Source organism: Bombyx mandarina, chromosome A1 (assembly GCF_030267445.1).
Source record: "Bombyx mandarina strain Sakado chromosome A1, ASM3026744v2".
Taxonomy (NCBI): domain Eukaryota; kingdom Metazoa; phylum Arthropoda; class Insecta; order Lepidoptera; family Bombycidae; genus Bombyx; species Bombyx mandarina.
The window spans coordinates 11,481,639-11,505,259 of NC_143234.1; the positions used below are offsets into that span (position 1 = coordinate 11,481,639).

The window sequence follows — 23,621 nt, forward strand, 5'->3', positions numbered from 1 at the left end:
TTATAGTGTAGTCTTGGCGAAATTTGTGATTATAGAAGTATAAAATACAATCATAATAGTGTACAAACTTACAATTCCAATTAATTATAGTCGAATTTCGACTACTACGGGACCTCTAGTAATGTATAATGTTCATAGAAAATATCACTACACGAATATTTAATTTTCATCACCAATTATTCCAGTAATCGGAATATTTAAGTATTTTAAATTATATTATTCGTTAAACGATGCTTTCTTGTTAATATAATGTTATTCATTCAACACTGCCACTGGTGGTAGGACCCTCTGTGAGTCCGCACGGGTAGTTACCACCACCCCGCCTATTTCTGCCGTGAAGCAGTAATGCGTTTCGGTTTGAAGGGTGGGGCAGCCGTTGTAACTATACTGAGACCTTAGAACTTATCTCAAGGTGGGTGGCGCATTTACGTTGTGGATGTCTATGGGCTTCAGTAACCACTTAACACCAGGTGGGCTGTGAGCTCGTCTACCCATATAAGCAATAAAAAAACAAAAAAAAACACATAAATTTATCAAAATCGATATTATCTAGAACTCGTTTTATCGCAAAACATTACCTATGAAATCAATTAATTCGACTCAATAAATTGGTTGCTTCACGGAACTCACAACGTGTTTTTATTTATTGCTTAAATGGGTGGACGAGCTCACAGCCCACTGGTGTTAAGTGGTTACTGGAGCCCATAGACATCTACGACGTAAATGCGCGACCCAACTAGAGATATTAGTTTTAAGGTCTCAGTATAGTTACAACGGCTGCCCCGCCCTTCAAACTGATACGCATTACTGTTTAAGGGAAAAAATAAGCAGGGTGGTGGTACCTACCCGTGCGGACTCACCACCTACCACTAGTAATAGTAATTTAATTACCTGCTTTCTTATGAATTGTGTGCATTAAAATATTCGTTTGCGTTAAAAATTAGCATAATTATTAGGAAGATTTCGCAGTGAATCCGCGCATGTAAACTTGAAGATTCTAATTGGAATCTTCCCGTCTCATTCTTAGTGGAAGTTCGAACGCTGTGCAGGATCAATTTCCAATTCAAAATATTCTATCCGCGTTCGCCATATTCTATTTAGTGTTGGGGTCGTTTATTTTCAGAGTTTGTCGATAAAAACAAAGCCATTGCCGGAAAGGATTACTTTATTTAAATGACTATTTATATTTGTTTCAATGCAAGTAAACGAGGAAACCGACTTAACTAAAATTTCATAAACATGTACAAGAAATATTATTATGATTTGTGAATATCCACGGCTCGTGTATGATGGAAACAAAATCAATAAATAATCTACTTTTCAGTAGTACGGCTTCTGAAATTCCTTACAGCAAATCGAGCTGCCACTTTGATACCTTGCCATGTCTCGAATCCAGCTTGAGCAATAAATTCAGGCTCCACCAGAAAGCCTTGTAATGTACCGACAATACCCCTGTAGGATGGCAGTTCATATGTATAGCTTAATGGTATACCCACACTAGTAGCGTAGTCGCTAGACACACCAGAAGCCCTGTAAAGGATTGACGGAATATGACCCACAATGTAATTTCTATTCTGGGGCCATTTGACAGCATCAATGGCCTGTGCCATCTGGACTCCAAGGAAATTGAGCGTCAGCGCATTAGGCGCAAGCTGACCGTTACCATAGCCAAATAAGATCATGCTGCCAAAACTGTGGAGATCAATGTAGACTTCCAAGCGGTTTCTATATTCGTGTAGAATATCACGGATTATCGCGGTCTCTGGTTCGGAGAAAGCATACGGCCCACGGTAATCCTCGGCACAAGGATTCGAGCTGGACCATATTCCCCAGAAGACATCGAAATTGCGATTAAGGTCGACGCCGCCCATACAAGCGTGAGGGGCGCGATTTTTGCGCCAGAATCGAAACTAAAATGGAATTTTATTATTAATTACATATATGCCACTAAGGGTCAGGTCATTAATTACATATATGCCACGAAACGCATTACTGCTTCACTAGCAAAAATAGCAAAAATAGCCGTGAAGCAGTAATGCGTTTCGGTTTGAAGGATGGGGCAGCTGTTGTAACTATACTGAGACCTTAGAACTTATATCTCAAGGTGGGTGGCGCATTTACGTCGTAGACGTCTATGGGCTCCAGCAACCACTTAACACCAGGGGGTGTGAGCTCGTCCACCCATCTAAGCAATAAAAAAAATGCTATCATCAAGTGGTATTTTTGTATCTCTAGGTAATTTCATCCAATGGAAAGCAAAATGTGTGATTCAAGTCGCAGTATCAATTACTTGACACAAAAACGAAAAATAACTTACTTCTGTATGAGAGATTTCGTATCCGTCAGGGTTGGCAATGGGCAGGATGATCCAGTCAATATCTTGGAGAAGGTCGCTCTCAGTTACATCGATCACCAGTTTCTCGATAGCGTAAAGTGTTCCTGGAAGGGTCACCCATTCTCTCGCGTGAAGAAGAGATTGGAGCATCACCACTGGTTTCCTAGTGTCCTGAAATTATTCGAGTTAAACAAGTTGAGAGTTTAAGTTTAAAGTTAAATTAGATTCATAAAATATTATATTATATGGCTGTTATGTATGATAAATTGATAAATAAATAGACAAATAAGGTTAAAAATATTAAGAAACTAACACATCCACACATCCAGGCAAACTTTTCCGCAAACGATCAACTTTTCAAACTTGTTTCTCCTGGGGCGATAAAATGAAATTTTTAATCAAGATAAATTTTTAATTCATTTTTAAGAAAAACCAAAAATAGGCGTGGCCCTAACTGGCCTAACTGGCAAAAATGTATTGGTGAGAATCGAGAAAGTTAAAGACTAACCGAATCTATACATTCGTATGCGAAGGTAGCTCATTAAAACATTGACTAACCTGAAAATTTGTTGTGGAAATTTTTAGGTACTTGATATCCCTGCCTTCGACGCTTTTCCCAGCCGAAACAACGGTGACAATTTCAGGGTAGCTATTGGCCAAGTCCACTAGGTACTGATCAACCTGGTCATAAAGTAAACTGCGTTATTTTCGAAGCTGTGTTAACAAGAGCCAGTAATCACGTTCAGCAATTATTATTCCAGTTTTACTCATAGGAGATTGAATTGAGTTAACTTCTTGAAAATTGGATGAGCAGTATCGTTCAATGAATATACATGAGTGATATTAAGTCAATTTAATAGCACCACAGATGCTTTACTGGTGGTAGGACCTCTTGTGAGTGCGCGCGGGTAGGTACCACCCTGCCTTGTTCTGCCGTGAAGTAGTAATACGTTTCGGCTTGAAGAGTGGGGCAGCCGTTGAAACTATACTGACACCTTAGCGCTCATATCTCAAGGTGGATGGCGACATTTACGTTGTAGATGTCTATAGGCTCCGGTAATCACTTAACACCAGTTGGGCTATGAGCTCGTCCACCCATCTACGCAATAAAAAATAAATAAGTAAAAATATGCTCAAGAAGCACGATTAGATACTTGGATAATGTATTCTTTTGCTCGCTGGTTTCTGCTTATTCTTGTTGAAACGCAACATGGGAGCCGGTACGAACATAAAGTTTTAAAAGAGACTGATTAAATATGGTGGAATAGTGACTAACACTTTTGGCATTTAGACATGTGATCCAAATATTTTTTAATAATTATAGTTTATCAACATTACATTATAGAATCATTGTGACAATATCGGGACTAATTCTCCACCCTGATCTTTAGTCCCATGGTCCGCGCAATTATAATGGTTTGTTAATTTTTTTAACAAATTACGCATGCTCATCCGACCTAAGTTAGGATTCCCGGTGCTATGGATACATCAAGACAAAGACTAAACAAACTTGATCATCCCACAATGTTTGCCTAATCTAGGAAATGAAATCACGACGGCCGGAGCAAGAAAAAAAAAAAGAACAAAAAAAAATCGGTCGGTGCGCTAACTACTGCACAACCGAGTCAAAGTTTTTACTCTCCTATCGTCAACCCAAATAAAAGTTCTCTAGTTACCACGTCATATCTGTGGATAACATCAAACGACAATCCAGGACTAGACTTGGACCTATTGGTTCTAGCTGCAGCAGCTTCTAACAAAGAATCTTCCAAGTCCAATTTCCTGTAATAAAAAACAAAATACGGAACAAATCCCACACAGTCGACTCTGCAGTAGCGGGATTCCTTTTTTACTGATGGTAAGGCCTCTTGTGAGTCCGCACGGGTAGATACCACAACCCTGCCTATTTTCTGCTGAGAAGCAGTAATGCGTTTCGGTTTGAAGGGTGGGGCAGCCGTTGTAACTACACTGAGACCTTAGAACTTATATCTCAAGCTGGGTGGCGCATTTACGTTGTAGATGTCTATGGGCTCCAGTAACCACTTAACACCAGGTGGGCTGTGAGCTCGTCCAACCATCTAAGCAATAAAAAAAATTAAAAAACTATAGAGACTGATTGATATCCATACTTACAAAAAGGTAAAACTTACGAATTAATCATACAAAGACTTACTCCTTGATATTTTCTACTAGTAATGTGTATCCAATTCCAGCAACTTTAAGTTCTTCTTCGAACTTTTCTTTCAGGTAATCAGGAACGAGAATCTGCCCTTGCCTCCCTGGATGTGCGTAAATCCAAACATCGATAGCATATTTGGATTGCAATTCATGGAGGTACTGAGTTTGTTCCACAAAACTCACGTCCACTTGGTACAGGCCATGACTGTTGAAAAACACTTTATTGTACTTAGTCTGGCCATAAATACTATTACAATTAAAAATAAACAAAATATATATTGCAAATAACATTTATTACTTTTACAGTGTGTTAGTTTAATACATAAATATAAAACAATTTAAAGTATAAAAAGCTTATTCGAAGTGGTCTCCATTGGCTGCAATACAGTCCTTTAAACGTTGAGGCCAGTTATCAATAGAAGTACGCACTCTTTTCATGGGAAGATTTTTCACTGCCAATCGTACAGATTGTTTTAGGGACTCCAAATTATCATGGTGTTTAGAGCAAGCCGTACTCTCTAAAACTGACCATAAATCATAATCCAGCGGATTAAAATCGGGACTAGACGACGGCTGCCAGTCTTCAGCTGTGATGAAGTCCGAAATGTTCGTTTCCAACCAAGACTGCGTAGACCAAGCTTTATGACATGGCACCGAGTCTTGCTGGAAGGACCATTCTTGATTATTGAACATGGTGTTGTTAAGGGGCTTCACTACCTTCTCAAGAATGGTATCTTGATATACTTGTGCCGATGTTTTGATACCTTTTTCACAAAAGTATGGCTCAGTCAATCCTTCATAGCTAATATCCCACCAAACCATCACTGAAGTCGGATAGTGCCCACGTTGCACTCTGTCGACTAATTGGGAAGCTTCCTTAGAGCTTTGAGCATAAATACGGTCATCTTGTTTGTTAAAATGTTGCTCAATTGTAAAAATTTTCTCATCCGTAAACAATACTTTTCTATGACCTCCCTTTGCGTACCGCTTCAGTAGTTGTTTCGATTTTACCATCCTATTCTCTTTTAAATTATCAGTTAAGAAATTACCAGTACGTCTCTTATAGGCTGCAAGTCCTAAGGTAATCACAGCGATTCGGTTCTCTTTATCACCCCACTCCATTTTAATATCGCAAAATATTGTACAATGTATTGGCGCCAAAATGAGGAAACTCAATGAGCAATCATATAAAAATAACAAATTCCAAATTCAAATGTAATATTTTGTTTATTTTTAATTGTAACAGTATTTATGGCCAGACTAAGTATATTATGATAAACATTTTAAGAGATTGCATAATTAAAAATGGGTTTTTACTTTTACCCTTTGCCGATTTGTTCTTTATATTTTATATTAAAATAATTATTTATATTTTAATAGACCATAACTGTTGATTTATAATGTTTGTTGTAAGTTTGTAAGTAAATTGCTATAAAAGTGATGTGTCTAACATATAATTAAGGGCGCAAACCGCCATTATTGGCAAATAATTAAACCGAAACGCATTACTGCTTCACGGCAGAAATAGGCAGGGCGGTGATACCTACCCGTGCGAATTCACAAGAGGTCCTGCCACCAGTAAGAAGGCTTTGAAGCGTGATTTAAAAGTAGCAATGAATGTCACTCAATAAAAATCTTACCCTTCATAAAATTCGTGCTTCGCAAATACGTAATTAAATATTAGACACAAAATCAAACCGAAACCTCTCATTATAGTCAGACCTTTTCTAATCGCGTTTACGAAATACATACATTTTCAATCTATTTATTAGTTAATAAACATAGCCTTGAGGATATTATCATACGATAAAGGGATTTAATAACTGATGTATTTTAATTTTCATGATATAATTAGGCAATTTCTATTGTTTCATTACTACATCACCATGATAAGTTTGATTGCGTTTTTTAAAACTAATTAGTGATATTTAATTATTTTTGTTATCTAAGATACATTTTCAATATGGAGTTTTACCGTTATATCGCGATAAAACTAAAGATCTAGTCCGCCTGATAAAAGGTGATAATTGTGGCTATTGGACATCAGCAACATTACAAGCACTGCAGCAATGTGACATGAAATACTCAAAGAATTTCATAAAATCTATTAATGTCAATAAATATATCAAAAGATGGTACATATATCGGTATTTCGGTTCATCCCAAGTAATAATATAATGTAGAGGAAACGAAATCAAATTTATCAATCAAACAGACAGACAGTCCGTTTATGAAAACAGATTGTAGATGTATATGATCGTCCACAAAACTATGCAATAAAAAAAAATCTAGTAAATACTGAAACCATTTATTTTAGAGAAAAAAGTATTAAATTATTATACGTCAAATTCCAATGAATAAAAACGTAACTAAATTTGAGTATATGTGCATAGATCAACGATATATTATTATATTAACTTATTACTAAATAAATAGCACGAATTGGGAGGGCTTGATAGTATTGCTTCTAGAAATATATCAATACCTTCGTAAAAGGATAAGGGTATGCGTAAATCATGAATCGTAAATACGAACCTGTGTTTTAATTACATATATATTTTTAATTATATAGTTAAAATAACTTTTAAAAATTTTTCTCGCATTTAGCAATAAATTATAATATATCATAAAAAATTTTTTTATGTAATAAACGTGAAATTAAAAGGTACAAGTCGTTTTGTGAGATAGTGATAATGGGGAGATCTTCCACAGTACAAGTAAAATTGCTCTGTAGACAGACGGTTCAAATGTTGTTTTTCGAAACTTTTATTTCTGTAAGTTTATCTTGATAATGTCGCTGGCGAGATTCAGGCATTTGTCAAATATGTTTTTGTTCTACTATGACTAGGTACTGCAACCTACGAAAATTTTTAATTACATTTTTAATTATGACGACGGGTCGTAAATACCCGTTTAATGGTACAATGTGGTTCTGATATAATATTACAACATATTTTATAAGTGATATAAGCCTTTTTTTCCTACTTTACTTTGAGTAAACTAAAATCATGTAAATCATGAATCGTAAATACGAACCTCTCGATAATTACTTATATATGTCGTGGATAACGACTTTTAGTAATATTAAGACGGTGGTTTTGATTATTATTTTAAATGATGAAATGTTGTTTTGATAAATATCACAAAATTAAGGGTAGACTCCGTAACGCCACAGAATAAAATGGCGGTACGTGGACAGAGTCGTGGCATTCCGTGACAGACAGTCATTCCGTCCGTCTCAGTCAGTGAGTCTCTGACAGTCAGTCAGTCAGTCGGTCTGTCGGTATGTGCAACGAAACTGTCGGTTTATCCTGTCATTGTGAAAGTTGTGTGTGTTGAGTTTCAATAATTATTATTCAAAAGGTTTATTTACTTTTTATAAACTGAGTTCAACCAAATACGAGTGATGACGGAACCTACCGCTCAGCCATCCCTGACGTGTGCTGACATATATATTAATGATATAGTTCAAATTACTTTTAAAATTTTTTTTCGCATTTAGCAATAAATTATATCATTATTATTTTTTATGTAATAAACGTGAAATAAAAAGGTATAATTCGTTTTGGGAGATACCGATAATGGGGAGATCTTCCACAGTACAAGTTTTTTTTTTTATTGCCTTTGTAGGCAGACGAGCATACGGCCCACCTGACGATGAGTGGTTACGGTCGCCCATGGACTTCATCAATGTCAGGAGAGCCAAACCACTGCCTACCATAAAGTACTCTCCGCAAGCCTTGTTTGAAGAAGGACATGTCATAGCGCTCGGAAAACACCATGGAGGGGAGCTCATTCCAAAGCCGGATGGTACGTGGCAAAAAAGATATTTGGAAACGCACTGTCGATGAACGCAGCGGTTCCAGATAATATGCACGAACTCTGCTCCGATGGCGGGAGGTGCGATGATAAAAAGGAGAAGAGGGGATCATCTCGAATAATTCCTCAGTAAAATTGCTCTGTAGACAGACGGTTCAAATGGTGTTTTTCGAAACTTTTATTTCTGTAAGTTTATCTTGATAATGTCGCTGGCGAGATTCAGGCATTTGTCAAATATGTTTTTGTTCTACTATGACTAGGTACTGTAACAAAATTTTTAATTACTAGTATGACTACGGGTTGTAAAAGCCAAAGAAAATGTTATGTTTTAATGGTACAATGTGGTTTTGATATAATATTACAACATATAGGTGATTAGCCTTAAGAATCATACTTTACTTTGAGTAAACTAAAATATCATAATTCATATCTGATTATTGGAAACGTCTGAGATACCGAATCAGTCTCAGAAATGAGATCAGGCGAAGGAGACGGAAGGTAAGGAAGGATATGATACAACTGAAATCTGAATCTTGAATAGTTACTGTAGTTACTGTATAGTGTATAGGTAAACGAAGTAACGTCTGTCCTGGTGCTAAGTGGACACCGTTTTTTTTTTGCTGCAGCATAGCGTCTGGCCCCTAAGTGAGGCAATGTAACACCCTCTTTTAAATGGAGGGAAGACTGACGCTCCCTACTGGAGTGCGGACCCCTGAGGGAGCACCCGTCAGACAGACTAGAGGCATGTGGGAAGAGGCTGGTGAAACCCAGCCCCAAGGGGGACTCTCATAGCTCCTCTCCGGCCTCACAGTCGATAAGGATATTTAACTCCGAAACATCGTCGGGGGTACCAAAAGCTTCCGCGGCAACGCCTTTCAATCAGGTGGTCTGGCGTGCAGCCGGGCAATGTTGTGGAGATGCTCATGGGGGCCGTTTTCGGCTCGTTCGTACATGTTACGGGTGAGCCTAATCACGAACTGCCTGAGCGACTTTACACCTACCGACGATAACGTCATTTCTGACGTACCGCCCGGCCCCGACGATATTACGGAAGACAAGATTCTGCTGGGCCTGCAGCTTAGATCGCTGAGACAGAAACAACAGCTGGTACCAGGCCGCAGCAACGTATGTGAGGCGGGAACAGACGTATGTCTAGTAAATGGCGAGCTTAATCCTGGTCGGGAGCCCGGATGCCAACACCGGCCGCAACATGCACCTGGCTGCGCTCGCCGATCCGATACTTCGGTTAGCGTGCGCCGCCATGCTCAACGCGCGATCAATGTCACACCCGAGGTACCGGACCTTTGGCTTAAATTTCGGTATTCACTCCTTTCCTTTCATCCTTTTATGCAATAACTAAAGCAATAAGCTAAACTTCTCAAAGCATTATATAAAAGTGACATTCAACTTTTTGTCTGACTAAAGTACGGCTTACACAATGTCCAACTTTGAGAATATCAATAAATAAATAAAATACCTAAACTTTTGTATAAAATAAACTTAAAACAAACAAAAGGAATCCGTCCGACGGGGGACACATCAAAGGAAAAAGAAAATTGTTTTTTTTATTTAATTCCGAGCATTTTCATATTTATCTACCTTTTAAACCTTCCCTGGACTTCCACAAATAGTTAGAGACCGAAATTAGCTAAATCGGTCCAGCCGTTCTCGAGTTTTAGCGAGCAGCAATTCATTGTTATATAAATAGATTTATTCGTAATTATACTTTTTTTTGAGAAGCGCGCAGTTTTCTGTAACTCTACAACGAGATGCATCGTTTGGGTATAGGTTATAAACCATATATATACAGGGTGTCCCACAAAGGGTGGTATATTATGTCGAAAGCTGTAAATAATAGATATGACAAAACAAAAATGTTTCCAAGTAGTAATTAGTCTTGAAAATAAAAAAATAGTTGAGCATACCGAACACACAGGGGCACAGCCAAGCCGCGGTCTACTGTAGCTAACCTGATGCCACTATGCCCACAGAATTACGATAGCGGAACACTTTTTTTTTTTAATTGTCTAGATGGGTGGACGGTTTCACAGCCCACCTGGTGTTAAGTGGTTACCGGAGCCCATAGACATCTATAACGTAAATACGCCACTTGAGATATAAGTTCTAAGTTCTCAGTATAGTTACAGAGTTCTAAGTATTGGTATACCTAAATAATTGATTTAATTACCAACGTAATTTGTCCACTATTTTAGATTTTTTTAATAATATAAATAATTAATATAAAGAAATAAATGAAACGATTGTTTAACCTCTAAAGTAATTTTTATTATTTCAACGACTTTAAAAAAACGAAGAAAAACTATAACCATTTATGTTTCTTTATTCTCAACTCAAAACATCATCGTCATATGTGTTTGTTCCCGAATTATGGGAATATAAGGAAAACAGATTATTGTAATGATTCAATATAAATAATTGAAACACAAATTAAGTATTTTCTATGAAGTTTACTTATTGTCCAGCGCGTCTGTTGAAGTTTCTCGCAGCGAATCTGGCTCCAACTTTGATGGCTTCCCAGGTCTCGAAGCCAGCCTGGAGAATGAAGTCGGGCTCGACCAGGAATCCTTGTACTGTACTCGTGATTCCTCTGTATGAGGGCAATTCAAACGTGTAGCTGAATGGAACGCCAGTGGTCATGGCGTAGTCGCTTGACCCACCGGAAGCCATGTAAAGAATCATAGCAACATTGCCGACAATGTAGTTTCTATTCCGAGGCCATTTCACAGCATCGATAGCCTGGGCCATTTGTACTCCGAGATAATTGACGGCCAACGCATTAGGAGGAAGCTGTCTGTTGCCGTAACCATATAAGACCATGCTGCCGAAACTGTGGATGTCAATATACAACTCCAATCTGTTCCTGTGCGCATGCAGAATGTCACGGACGATGGCGGACTCAGGTTCGGAGAAAGCACGGCGCCCATGGAAGGTATCAGAGCAGGGGTTGGTGCTGGACGCGGTTCCCCAGAATATGTCAAAGTTACGATTCAAATCGACCCCCATGCAAAAGGAGTTGCGGGCGCGGTTTTTGCGCCAGAAGCGTGCCTATAAAAGAAATGTAATAAAATTACTTTCGATAATCAATTCCTTTTTAATGCGTTTCTATTAGCTTCAGACGTGTATGCATGTTTGTAACGGAATCTTTGAACATGATTTTGACCCACTTCAAAACGTCGGATAAACTCGAAGTTTGGTATACTTATCAAAGACCGATGACAAGTCAATGTTAAAAAAAAAATTGAAATTAAAATGAAAAATAAATAACAGTTTAAAAAACTAATAAATAGGCTTTTATAGAAAATCCAACTAAAAAATAGAAAATAAATTTTAATATTTTTAAATTAAAATAGTGTAAGAAAAAATGATTTTATTGTAAAAAAAGCGTGGGGTGCACGGTATCAGTAGTTACAAATATTTTATGAACAGATATGAGTAGAAAGGTTATTTTGATAATATCCTGAAAGGCACTCATACTCATATATGTTCATAAAATATTTATAACTACTCTGTAACAAATTTATTAAAATTTATTATATTTTCTATTTTTTAGATGGATTTTCTACAAAAGCGTATTTTGTTAGTTTTTTTTAACTACTATTTATTTATTACAGACTCCTGTACGAATTAGTGTACAGGCAACGAAAAATATTATTCTATTTATGATTAGCATTAACTACTAGTTGGGACGAAAGAGAAATCGATGTTTAGAGTCACTAACTTCATTATTATCTCGATCATAAAGAACAACTTACACTAGTATGGGAATGTTCGTATCCATCAGGGTTGGCGATCGGCAAGATGATCCAGTCAATATCATTAACTAGATCCCCTTCAGTGACGTCGATAACCAACTTCTCTATGGCATAGAGCGTTGCTGGAAGAGTTACCCATTCTCTGGCGTGCAGAAGAGACTGGAGCATCACTACCGGTTTTCTGGTGTCCTAAAAGTATTTTATAAGCAAATTAAATTCGAATTATAAATAACATTATTATAACCATTTTGTTATATATCTAATTTAACTAACCTGAAAATTGGTCGTGGAAATCGTAATGTATTTAATATCTCTGCCTTCAACACTCCTGCCTGCTGAGAAGACGCGAACATTGGGATAGGTGTTGGCCAAATCCACAAGATACCGGTCGACCTGCGATCATTTAACGGACATTACTAAACTATTACTCTCTACACTCTACTCTATAAAATAAAAAAAAGATGTGTGGTGTCGTAGGACACCGGATAGGAACGAAGTTCCTTATTATAAAAATATTAATTTTAAGTTCTATTCGAGGTATAAAGAAAATAATTATTCGGGTATACATGTTTATTATGATTTTATTATTGATAAAAAAAAGATATTCCAAAACAAATTAATATACACTAAAAATAATAATCATCGAAATCGGTTGGCGTGATATTGAGTTATTGAGTTATTTGTCACGCACGTGCTTAATGCAAATTGAAGGCTTATATGGTTTTCTCATGGATACCATTAGCAGAACTGAACTAAATTAAAATGAGACCATACTGAAAGCGTCAGATTTCTAATAACAAAAAAATCATCAAAATCGATTCACCTAGTCAAAAGTTATGAGGTAACAAACATAAAATCTTACGTTACGGACGTTTTTCCCGGTTAGGGTACCCCTTCGCATCGTCCCATAAGGAACTTCGTCCCAAAAACGTTACAAAAATATTTTAAATGATTTTCAATCAGCGTATTGCCATTCATATAAAAACCTACTCACCACTGCATATCTGTGGATAACGTCGAAGGACAATCCGGGGAGAGATCTGGATCTATTGCTACGTGCAGCAGCAGCTTCTAACAATGAATCTTCTAAGTCTAATTTCCTGGAAGATAAGATCTTGACTTAATATAAATCTTCCTTAATCAGTTTTACACATCTAAGTTTTACACGTCTATGCCCACAGTTGGCCACTATTGGATATAGGTCTAAGCTACACCACCGAGACCAGTTTTCGACTCTCTCATTGATTTCCTTTAGTCGATCATTCGTAAATTATCTTTCCACCTGGCCAGGGAACGCCCCCCACTAAATTTGTCGGTGCGTGGCCTTCACTCAAGAAGCCATCAGCTCCAGCGATCGTCGGTTCTACATATTTGTCTAATCTACTACCATTAAGTTTGCGAACTCTATGAACTATGTACATGACTTTAGTTCTCTGTCAAATTACTATATTCCGAGAAATTCAGAGAAAATCCAAACAATGCTCATTCCATAGGACTTTGAGCGACCATAAAATAATAAACTAGCAGCACTGTAAGAGTCCAATTATCACCAGTAAGTTTGAAATCTTTTGTATTCAAGCACTGTGGAATGGGGTGGATAAGACTCTTCGTTGTTTGCCAAACATTGCCCAGTCCAGCTAAATCCCCTTTCAAGCTCTCCTTTAAATTATTTTACCCAACAACAAGCTCTGCCCAAACTAGTCAAATACTTGAACAATTTCAGCTTCTACATATTGCGTATATAATATTGAAAACTCAATATACTCATTGAAAACTTTACCCCCAAAACTTTACTCGGCTTAATCAACTTATTATTTGAATTGATTGATTTATTAGCAAAAAAATTAAGTTGATTAAGTCATAAACACGACTTTTCTGGTATTAAACAGAAACCGAAAAACAGAACTAACGTGAATGCTTTAAGACTTAAATTCAAACATAAAACTCTTCTGCACAAAAAGGAGACAGTAAAAATATATGAGGGCTCAAAGCATATAAGAGAGTTATATCTTTGTAAAATTGTGGAGGAGTCGTAGAAAATACGATATCGGTGGTACTATGAACGAATGCAGAATTTTAGAAGAAGGAAACAGATTTCACCCTTACATAACTAGTTTTGAAACAAAAGCTGCTAATTGTGTCATAACTAATTCTACGCGGCTACAAAGCTCTTTTCTTTTAATTATCGACGCGCTCGAAAAGTTCCCATTCAAAAGTTTAACTTCAACGTAACTCACTCTTTAATGTTCTCCACTTCCAAAGAATAAGTAATTCCCGCAGCAGCAAGCTCTTCTTGGAATTGTTCCTTCAGGTGACCTGGAACGAGGATCTGTCCCGGTCTACCAGGGTAGGCGTATATCCAGACATCCAGGTTGTATCTGGTCTGAATCTCTTCAAGAAGTTGGGTTTGCTCGACGAATTCCACGTTGACTTGGTAAAGACTATGGCTGCGAATAGATATTTTTTTCAATAATTATCTAATTAAAAAAAGCTATAGTCATTTGTCTCTGTGTTTATGAATAACTAAAAATTAACTTCAAAGAATTTACAGTTTTGCTAGAATTGCTGTGCCTAAGAGCGACTGGTACTACTTATCATCAAGTGGACCGTATGCTCGTCTGCCTACAAAGACAAAAGACAAAAGGATGAAGAAAAAAATAAAATACCTAAAGAAAAAGATTAAATTATAGACACATTATATAGGCCCACTGAGTTTCTCGCCGGATCTTTTCAGTGGGTCGCGATTCCGATCCGGTGGTAGATTCAGCGAAGCACTGCTAGGGCTAGTGTTTGTAAACTCTCTTAAGTTGAGCCCGTGAGCTCAGCCACCCGACTGGGCGGAACGGAACAAACATAATAATATTATATTAGAGGGGAAATTGACAGGATATTCGATACTATCTTAAGTTACGTTATCGTAAAAATATGATGACAAAGTACAGACAATCGAAACTTTATTGATGGATATTACATCGTATCGTTCAATATTAGACGGACAGATCAATTGTCGGTAATCGCACGATATTTAATTGCGCCGATTTTAACAGTATACACTATATTTAACCTCACCCATCATATAATTCGTGTTTCGCAAAAGCGAAATGAAACACGACGCATAAGATCAGGCTGAATTGTTTCATGATGGCGGCGGAATCACGCCTGCCCGGATCACGTTTAACGAATACTTTACTACCGGGTCTATTTATTAATTATTATTGATGTCCTTAATGACTTTTATCTCAATGATAAAAGAATATTAATTAAAAATTTACGAATAAGTGTGAACTGCGCGACTCCGACGGAAGTTCCGTAGCTTGAGTGATTTGCACGTAAAAATATAACACAATTTTAGTAACAAACTAGCTGACCCGGCGAACTTTGTTCCGCCTTAGAGGCAAAAAGCAGACTTTTGATTTTATTAAGGTAAATTTTTTATTTGGATAATTAATGTAAACTAAAGAAGCTAGTATTTTAATGATTCAGATGTCAGTTGTGTTTTGTTATACCACGTTTTATGTCACGTCCCACGGGAACGTGATAAAAAGTATTCTATGTCCTTCTCCTGGTTCTAAGTTACCTCTCCACCAATTTTAAGCCAAATCAGTTCAGCCCTTCTTGAGTTATAAATAGTGTAACTAACACGACTTTCTTTTATATATATAGATAACTGTACTGGCATTTTATATATATAGGTAACTGTACATAGAAGGGTGATGTGTGTAGTGTTACACTTGCAGTGAACGTGAAAGTGAAACTTTTATTACATCGTCCCAAACTTTTTCGTCTGTGTGTTGCATGTCGCGTGACGGTCGGCCGCGGAGTAGGGATAAAGTGAAAGGCACCCGTCAGAGCAGCTGAGGCCAATATGGCGGTGCCTATAGTTCGCAGCAGCTGACCGTGTAGTGTATACACTATTATTCATTTGTGCCAGTGCTCCACGCTATTTTGTTTATTTTTGTCAGTGTTTAATGTAAATGTTGTTTGTCAGAGTTAAATGTCTATAATATGAAAAAAAGTTTCACTTTTACCGTGGTTTCATAAAACCACACAATCCTTTTTTTTATTCCCTTGCAGAACCCTTTCGATACATTTTTATCAGCTTCCATATCTCGATGATGCGATTGTTGTCGGGCGTCGATAAAACTAATATCAATTAAATTTGAAAAGTATTTGATTGCAAAAGTTCTTTTCGCTAATGAATTAAACAAATATTAGTACGTAAGCAATATTAGTACGTAAGCAATATTAGTCTGTTTGAAGTCGTCGTGGCCGAAAGGATAAGACGTCCGGTGCATTCGTGTTGAGCGATGCACCGGTGTTCGAATCCCGCAGGCGGGTACCAATTTTTCTAATGAAATACGTACTCAACAAATGTTCACAATTTACTTCCACGGTGAAGGAATAACATCGTGTAATAAAAATCAAACCCGCAAAATTATAATTTGCGTAATCACTGGTGGTAGGACCTCTTGGGAGTCCGCAAGGGTAGGTACCACCACCCCGCCTATTTCCGCCGTGAGGCAGTAATGCGTTTCGGTTCGAAGGGTGGGGTAGCCGTTGTAACTATACTGAGACCTTAGAACTTATATCTCGAGGTGGATGGCGCATTTACGTTGTAGATGTCTATAGGCTCCAGTAACCACTTAACATCAGGTGGGCTGTGAGCTCGTCCATCCATCTAAGCAATAAAAAAAAGCATCATTGGAGAACACAATGAAGCGTTTTTTTATTACACTAGTTTACTAATACGAGCATACAGCTTGTATGGTGTTAATTGATTACCCAAAAGAATAACAAAGAGAACGCTGTCACCTTGAGACGTGAGTTCGAATTCTCAATTAAAATTTAAAAAAACGGGGAACACATCAAAATAACAACAAAATTGTTATTTTTATTAAATTACGAGCATTTTCATATTTTCTAGCATTCTCTGGACTAGCAGAAATAATTCAAGACCAAAAATTAGCCAAATCGGTCCAGCCGTTCTCGAGTTTTAGCGAGACTAACAAACAGCAATTCATTTTTATATATAGCTATATAAATATTTAGCTGAAGGTTGCTGCACTTTTTTTGGTGACACCCTTAACTGTCGCGTGTGCCTCCAACGCGAGGTGATAGGGCTGGAAAGTATCTATTTAAACACAAGAAAGAGATAGAACGATCATTGCGACTGACTCGTCTCACTTAATCTCCCCTAATCTTTATTATTCAGCGAGTATCTTTTTTTTTTTTCCTCAGACACTGAGGTTCACTGAGTTTCTCACCGGGTTTTCAGTGGGTCACGTTTCCGATCCGGTGATAGGTTCTCCGAAGCAATGCTCTTGCTAAGGCTAGTGTTAGCAAATTCGTCAGGCTAGAGTCCTGAGAGCTCATCCACTCACTTTAAGTCACTAGAATAAGTAGGAAAAAAAAATTAAATAAATTTTTTTTTTATTGCTTAGATGGGTGGACGATCTCACAGCCCACTTGCTGTTAAGTGGTTACTGGAGCCCATAGACATCTACAACGTAAATGCGCCACCCACCCTGAGATATAAGTTCTAAGGTCTCATATAGTTACAACGGCTGCCCCGCCCTTCAAACCGAAACGCATTACTGCTTCACGGCAGAAATAGGCGGAGCGGTGGTACCTACCCGTGCGGACTCACAAGAGGTCTTACCACCAGTAAAACCATCAAAGAACCATTTCAACGTCCTTCGACGTGTGAACGGTAAATATTTCATAACAACGCCATCTAGTCATTCATTTATATATCAATTGAAAATTAATCTTTAATGATGTACTTGAAATTGCTTGTCGAATTTAATTGAAAATTTTAGCTTTTGTTGAGGTTTTTGTTGCAGTACCATAAAACACGATAGATGGCGTGCGAATTGTTTCATAGCGTTATATATTTATAACATTTCGCCGTAGTCACCGCGAAGTTCCGCAAGAAACAATTAGAAGACTTAGTAAACGGATTAGATTATTTACCATCAGCGATCTTCTTTTTTTTCTCCACCTTATCCCAATAGTACGGCACAGCTAACTTTTGTCTTGCATTCTCTTCTATCAGCCGTCATCATAACACTCACTCCTCTCTCTCTTATATCGTCATTCACACATTCCATCCATGTCTTCTTCGGTCGCCTCTTCCGAGTCCCGAGTATGAATAATGACATGAATAGCTAAGTAGTGGGTTAGCTCTGCTGGCATTGCTGATGTCCATGGACAGCGGTAACCACTTCCCATCTGATGGCTAGACTGCACAAAACAATAAAAAAAATGTCGAAATTTTGGAAAAAGACAAGTCCTTCCCGTTGCGCAGATTGTGCATTGGAACCAATTATAGACACGTAGTATTGGTACCAAACTATTTGACTAAGCCACAATTTTTTTAGACATTAATTAATGCGAACAATATACTAAATTTTTTTCTCTGCACCCCCTTGCTTTCAAATTTTTAAATTAGCTGACATTAGGACGGCTTACATTAAAGGGTCAAAACCGCTGAATTCAATGACAAGTATCTAAAAACATTTGAAACATAAGCTTAGATTATGACTTCAAAACATTTGAAATAATATTTTCGGCGAGAGGTTTTTCATTTAAATAAAAATAAATAAGCTAAGCTCTTACAATTGGTTTTTTCAAATAGCCCCCATAATGATCCTTGAAGGCTATGACATATCTTTCTTCAAACAAGATTAAAAAATGTCGTCATCAGCGAGAAAGTGGTTTCCCTAGCCGGTTGTGTTTCCGTAAGGGTTTACATACACATGCGCACTTTCCACTTATTAATTCTTACTTGTTTTTACTACCTATTCGCTGTTAGCCCAAAGGGCTATTAGAAGAACGCGCGGCCAGTGATTTCTTCCCAATGTGAAACAAAATACATCTCAAGATTACAATTTTTGATTACAGTTTTTTTTTTTACTTGTCCATTGAGCTAAGTTGTAAGAGAAAGTTAATCAGTCGATCACTGGCGGGATGATCTTTGGTGTGATTTTTGGTTTACAAGCCTTTTGTATGCTGATAGCGTTCGCTTCTTTCCACATTGCGAGAACTATGCAGTTCATCGTAGCGGCAAATGGATGCCAACATCACGATGAGTTGGGCGGGTAGAAGCTTAATGACCCGGTTGAATACGCTTTCGGACCCGGGTGCCTTGCGAAGCCGCAAATCCTTAATCATGTCCTTTACTTCTATCGACCAAATGAGGCAGAAAAATCTTTTAGATGTCTGGACTTTAAATAATCGTTGGCTACAAACTTTTAAAAGCTTCCTCGTTTGAATAACCTACAGACCTCACAAAGCGTCACAGCGTCACAAACCTCAGTAAAGTTACTTACTATCGAGTCGTCGCGTCTCCTTACAGTGGCGCGGGACGGGCCTCGGGGAAACCGCTCTGCCCGGGCTTGTAACTCCTTGCCTATTGAAGCAGGGGTGATGAGCTGCAGGATTAGGTTGATTAGGTCTGAGCTGATGGTGAGTGTGATTCTTCTTCTTCCCTCTTGTAAAGTTACTTTACTGAGGTTGTGTGACGCTCTAACGTTTTGTGACGTCTGCAGGTTATTCAATCGAAGAAGGTTTTATATAATACTAGCTGACCCGGCAAACGTTGTGTTGCCTTAAATAAGATTTCTAGGGAAATTCTAGTGTAGAAAAAAAAACCTCATTCAACCACATAATACCTCATTATAACCAAAAAAAATATATATCCAAAAAATAAAAATAAAAAATAAATGTTCGGGGTGGACAACCCTTATCACTTAGGGGTATGAAAAATAGATAGTAGCCGATTCTCAGACCTACTGAACATACTATTGATAGACAAATAAAACCAAAAAAACATGGCTGGCAAGCTATGATTGATACACAAATAAAACCAAAAAACATGGCTGAAAAATGTATAGTGAGTAAGACAGGAGACCGGCTTCGTCCTCATCCCTACTACGTGATGTTTGCTGGATGAGTGGTGACATCTGGCGGGGATCACTGATCGATTGATAGTTGATCAGTAGTCGATCGGCGAGGGCGGGAGATCAAATTGAATTAAAAAATAATCATAATTAAAAGAACTTGAAATTATAAACTCTGAATAAGAATTTATCGTACTACAATTATAATATTTGATTGCCATCTTACAAGCTTATTGCGGATCTGTGCATAGAATAAAAAAAAAAAAATCGGGATGGCAAAATAGCTGTTGATCGTATGATAGTGAAAATTGAGAGTCATATGATTTTTTTTATTTTAAGACATGACAAAATAAATAAATAAATCTTGCCAAAAAAATTCAAGTTTATAATTAACAAATAAAAAATTGAGGTTGATCGTAGAGGGGTGAAATTTTTGGGTTGTGTGTATTTTAGTATGTTGTATCATAAAAAAATAAAAACATTTTTTTTTGTCTAAAATTAAAAAACAAAATTTCGGGGTGGACTACCCTTAACGTTTAGGGGGATGAAAAATAGATGTTGTCCGATTCTCTATCCTGGCCAATATGCACGCTAAGATTCACGAAAATCGGTCGAGCCATTTCGGAGGAGTTCAATCACGCACACCGTGACACGAGAATTTTATATATTAGATAAAATAAAACATTATGTAAATATAATACATAAATGATGCTACGAAAAAATATTCTATCAGTGATAATAGGCTTATTGAGCACTTAATACTTAAATGATAACTAAATGTATGACAATTAGATATACGGATGGATTTTATCATAATATATCATATGTCCACCTAATCACATAATAAAATAAGGCTAATTGTGAGTATGCATGAGCGATGCTAAGTCTTATTATCGATAAAAGCATTAATATCAAAACCTAACCATTAGTATAACCACAACCCAAGCATTACTACCGGAACCAAACTAAAAATAAACTTGCACGCCAATCTAAAGTCTGTCAATGTGCCAACGAAGGTGTGCCACTATTTATGTCGCGATTAAGATACCCCGCCGCTAGGAGGGGCTATACCAAGTTCCTGCCTCTGTAGAAGGCCCCTGTCTCGGTGGCAGCTTGGAGCGGCAGGAAAGGCTGACTTTACGCGGTGCTATTCCAGGATTGTTGTTTGCCGCAGAGCGGACATAACTAAAGAGCGACCGGTTAGTGATGTTTCGCGTTTTGATCCGGCAACCTGATTCCGGCCCAGTAGGATATCCCGGTTCATAGTCTGGGTGACCAAAATGAACGACGTAAAAAATACAAAAAAATAATTAAATAATATATACAGGATTAGACCGTAAAAGTACTAGAATTAATATTCAGAGCTCTAAATTGCGAAAATCTCGGTATCAATGTAAACGGTGTCTCATTGATTCACTTGAGATTCGCAGATGATATCATGTTATTATCAAAATCTCCGGAAGACATAACAAGAATGATAAACGAACTATCAGCGGAAAGCAAGTGCAAAGCAAGCAAGCAATGACAAACGTAGAGAGAAATCACATACGTGAACTTAGGAAACAACCAAATTGATTACACATTATTTTGAAGTCGTTGTGGCCTAAAGGATAAGACGTCCGGTGCATTCGAATGTAGCGATGCACCGGTGTTCGAATCCCGCAGGCGGGTACAAATTTTTCTAATGAAATACGTACTCAACCAATGTTCACGATTGACTTCCACGGTGAAGGAATAACATCGTGTAATAAAAATCAAACCCGCAAAATTATAATTTGCGTAATCACTGGTGGTAGGACCTCTTGGGAGTCCGCACGGGTAGGTACCACCACCCCGCCTATTTCCGCCGTGAAGCAGTAATGGCTGGAGAAGGTATTGGGGCTTGAAAGAGATTATGAAAGATAAAAATCTTCATATGAACATAAAAAGCAAACTTTTTAACACTTGCATACTACCAGTTCTGTAACACATTAATAAAAGATGCACAATTTTAAAGCGACCCGTGTAATCGGCGTGCACTGCATTGTAGTAATTCTAGCGGCCCGCGCTTGTGTATGCACTGCATGTTAACATATTTTGTCCCCGCTTGTATAAAAACGCGTGCTACCGCTGCAGCCAATCATTCAGAAGCCGCTCTAAACAGTTGTAGTAGTGGGTCAACATAGAGCATAGTTAGCTATGTACGAATTGTAACCATTCAAGTTAATTATGTACGGCAGCAAAACATTGGCCTTATCACAAAACACGATTAACAAACTCGCATCGTGCCAACGTGCAATGGAGAGGAGTATGATAAATGTGAAAAAGTCAGACTGATTGAGTAACCGTGTAATAAGAAGCAAAACAAAGGTTATAGACATAGCGTGCAAAATTAGATGGCTTAAATGATGTTGGGCAGGGCTTATGGTAATAAAAAAATGTGACACGATGGTATCTTAGAGAAAATAAAAAGATAAGTGTTAGAAAATATGAGATGACGACATGAGACAAGTTGCAGGCGTCACATAAAACAGAGTGGCTCAAGAAAGACATGAGTGGAAAGGGTTGGAGGAGGTCTTTGTCGATTGGCAAACAGATCTACAGAAAATATGTGAAATTCAAATAAAAGCCTAGATTATGGCTTACATTAAATTTAAATTTTTTATATAAAATTTTTACATTAAGTTTTTTATATATTTTTTTTAATCATATAATTGTAATATGGGTCTCGATAAAAGGCTATTCATTCATTCATTCATTCGGACCGTAAAAGTAGACAATTAAACTTGTCTAGACCTCACGAAATTTTAAGCGAAAACGAAAACATAAAAGGTCCTACCACCAGTTTAATCTTGTTGATCTAGCAATCAGTGATTTTAACTATCACCACCGTGAGGAAAGGCTTTGCCTCGAAATCATAGGTTTTTCGTGAGATATTTCTGGATGCCAACTATTGTCTCGTATTTATGTTTCTCTGGCCCACAACGCAGTAGAGAGTCTTAGCGTAGAGACACTCAATGGATAACGTCTGTCTTTTGTTAAACCCTCCACTAATTTCTATTTAGCTTTCAGATATAAATAATAAAACTGTAGCCTATAAATACAACAGAAACATGTTGTTTCGTCCTTATGGGATAAGAGCTAGAAGAAGATTATGGGTTAATAAACAAAACAAACTGTAGTATTCACCATAATAAAATCGTTGCAAACTTATTATTAGTATTGAAGCGGTATTTCACGCCTGGGCAGAGGCTTGCGCTTTATAAAGCGTAGGTCCAGCCTCGCGTGGAGTACTGCTCTCACCTCTGGGCCGGGGCTCCCAAATACCAGCTACTTCCATTTGACTCCATACAGAAATGGACTGTTCGGATGGTCGATAGTCCCGCTCTCGCGGATCGCTTGGAACCTCTGGGTCTACGGAGGGACTTCGGTTCTCTCTGTGTTTTATACCGTATGGTCCATGGGGAATGCTCTGAGGAATTATTCGAGATGATCCCCTCATCTCCTTTTTATCATCGCACCTCCCGCCATCGGAGCAGAGTTCGTGCATATTATCTGGAACCGCTGCGTTCATCGACAGTGCGTTTCCAAAGATCTTTTTTGCCACGTACCATCCGGCTTTGGAATGAACTCCCC

The 23,621-nt window shown here is 37.7% G+C and overlaps 2 protein-coding genes across 2 annotated transcripts; both read right to left on the reverse strand.

Annotated features, from left to right (window-relative positions):
* Positions 1 to 1,212: 1,212 nt before the first annotated feature.
* LOC114240086 (carboxypeptidase B) lies at positions 1,213 to 6,263 on the reverse strand. Its single transcript, XM_028170517.2, has 6 exons — positions 6,154 to 6,263; positions 4,509 to 4,718; positions 4,012 to 4,117; positions 2,894 to 3,016; positions 2,318 to 2,506; positions 1,213 to 1,910 (listed from the first exon to the last, which is right to left on the reverse strand). The coding sequence occupies exons 1-6, from the start codon at positions 6,261 to 6,263 to the stop codon at positions 1,314 to 1,316; spliced, it is 1,335 nt and encodes a 444-aa protein (XP_028026318.2). The 3' UTR covers positions 1,213 to 1,313.
* A 4,407-nt stretch (positions 6,264 to 10,670) lies between these two features.
* LOC114240145 (carboxypeptidase B) lies at positions 10,671 to 15,295 on the reverse strand. The gene is made up of 6 exons (XM_028170591.2): positions 15,175 to 15,295; positions 14,343 to 14,552; positions 13,100 to 13,205; positions 12,379 to 12,498; positions 12,106 to 12,294; positions 10,671 to 11,398 (listed from the first exon to the last, which is right to left on the reverse strand). The coding sequence occupies exons 1-6, from the start codon at positions 15,243 to 15,245 to the stop codon at positions 10,805 to 10,807; spliced, it is 1,290 nt and encodes a 429-aa protein (XP_028026392.2). The 5' UTR covers positions 15,246 to 15,295; the 3' UTR covers positions 10,671 to 10,804.
* Between the last annotated feature and the right edge of the window lie 8,326 nt (positions 15,296 to 23,621).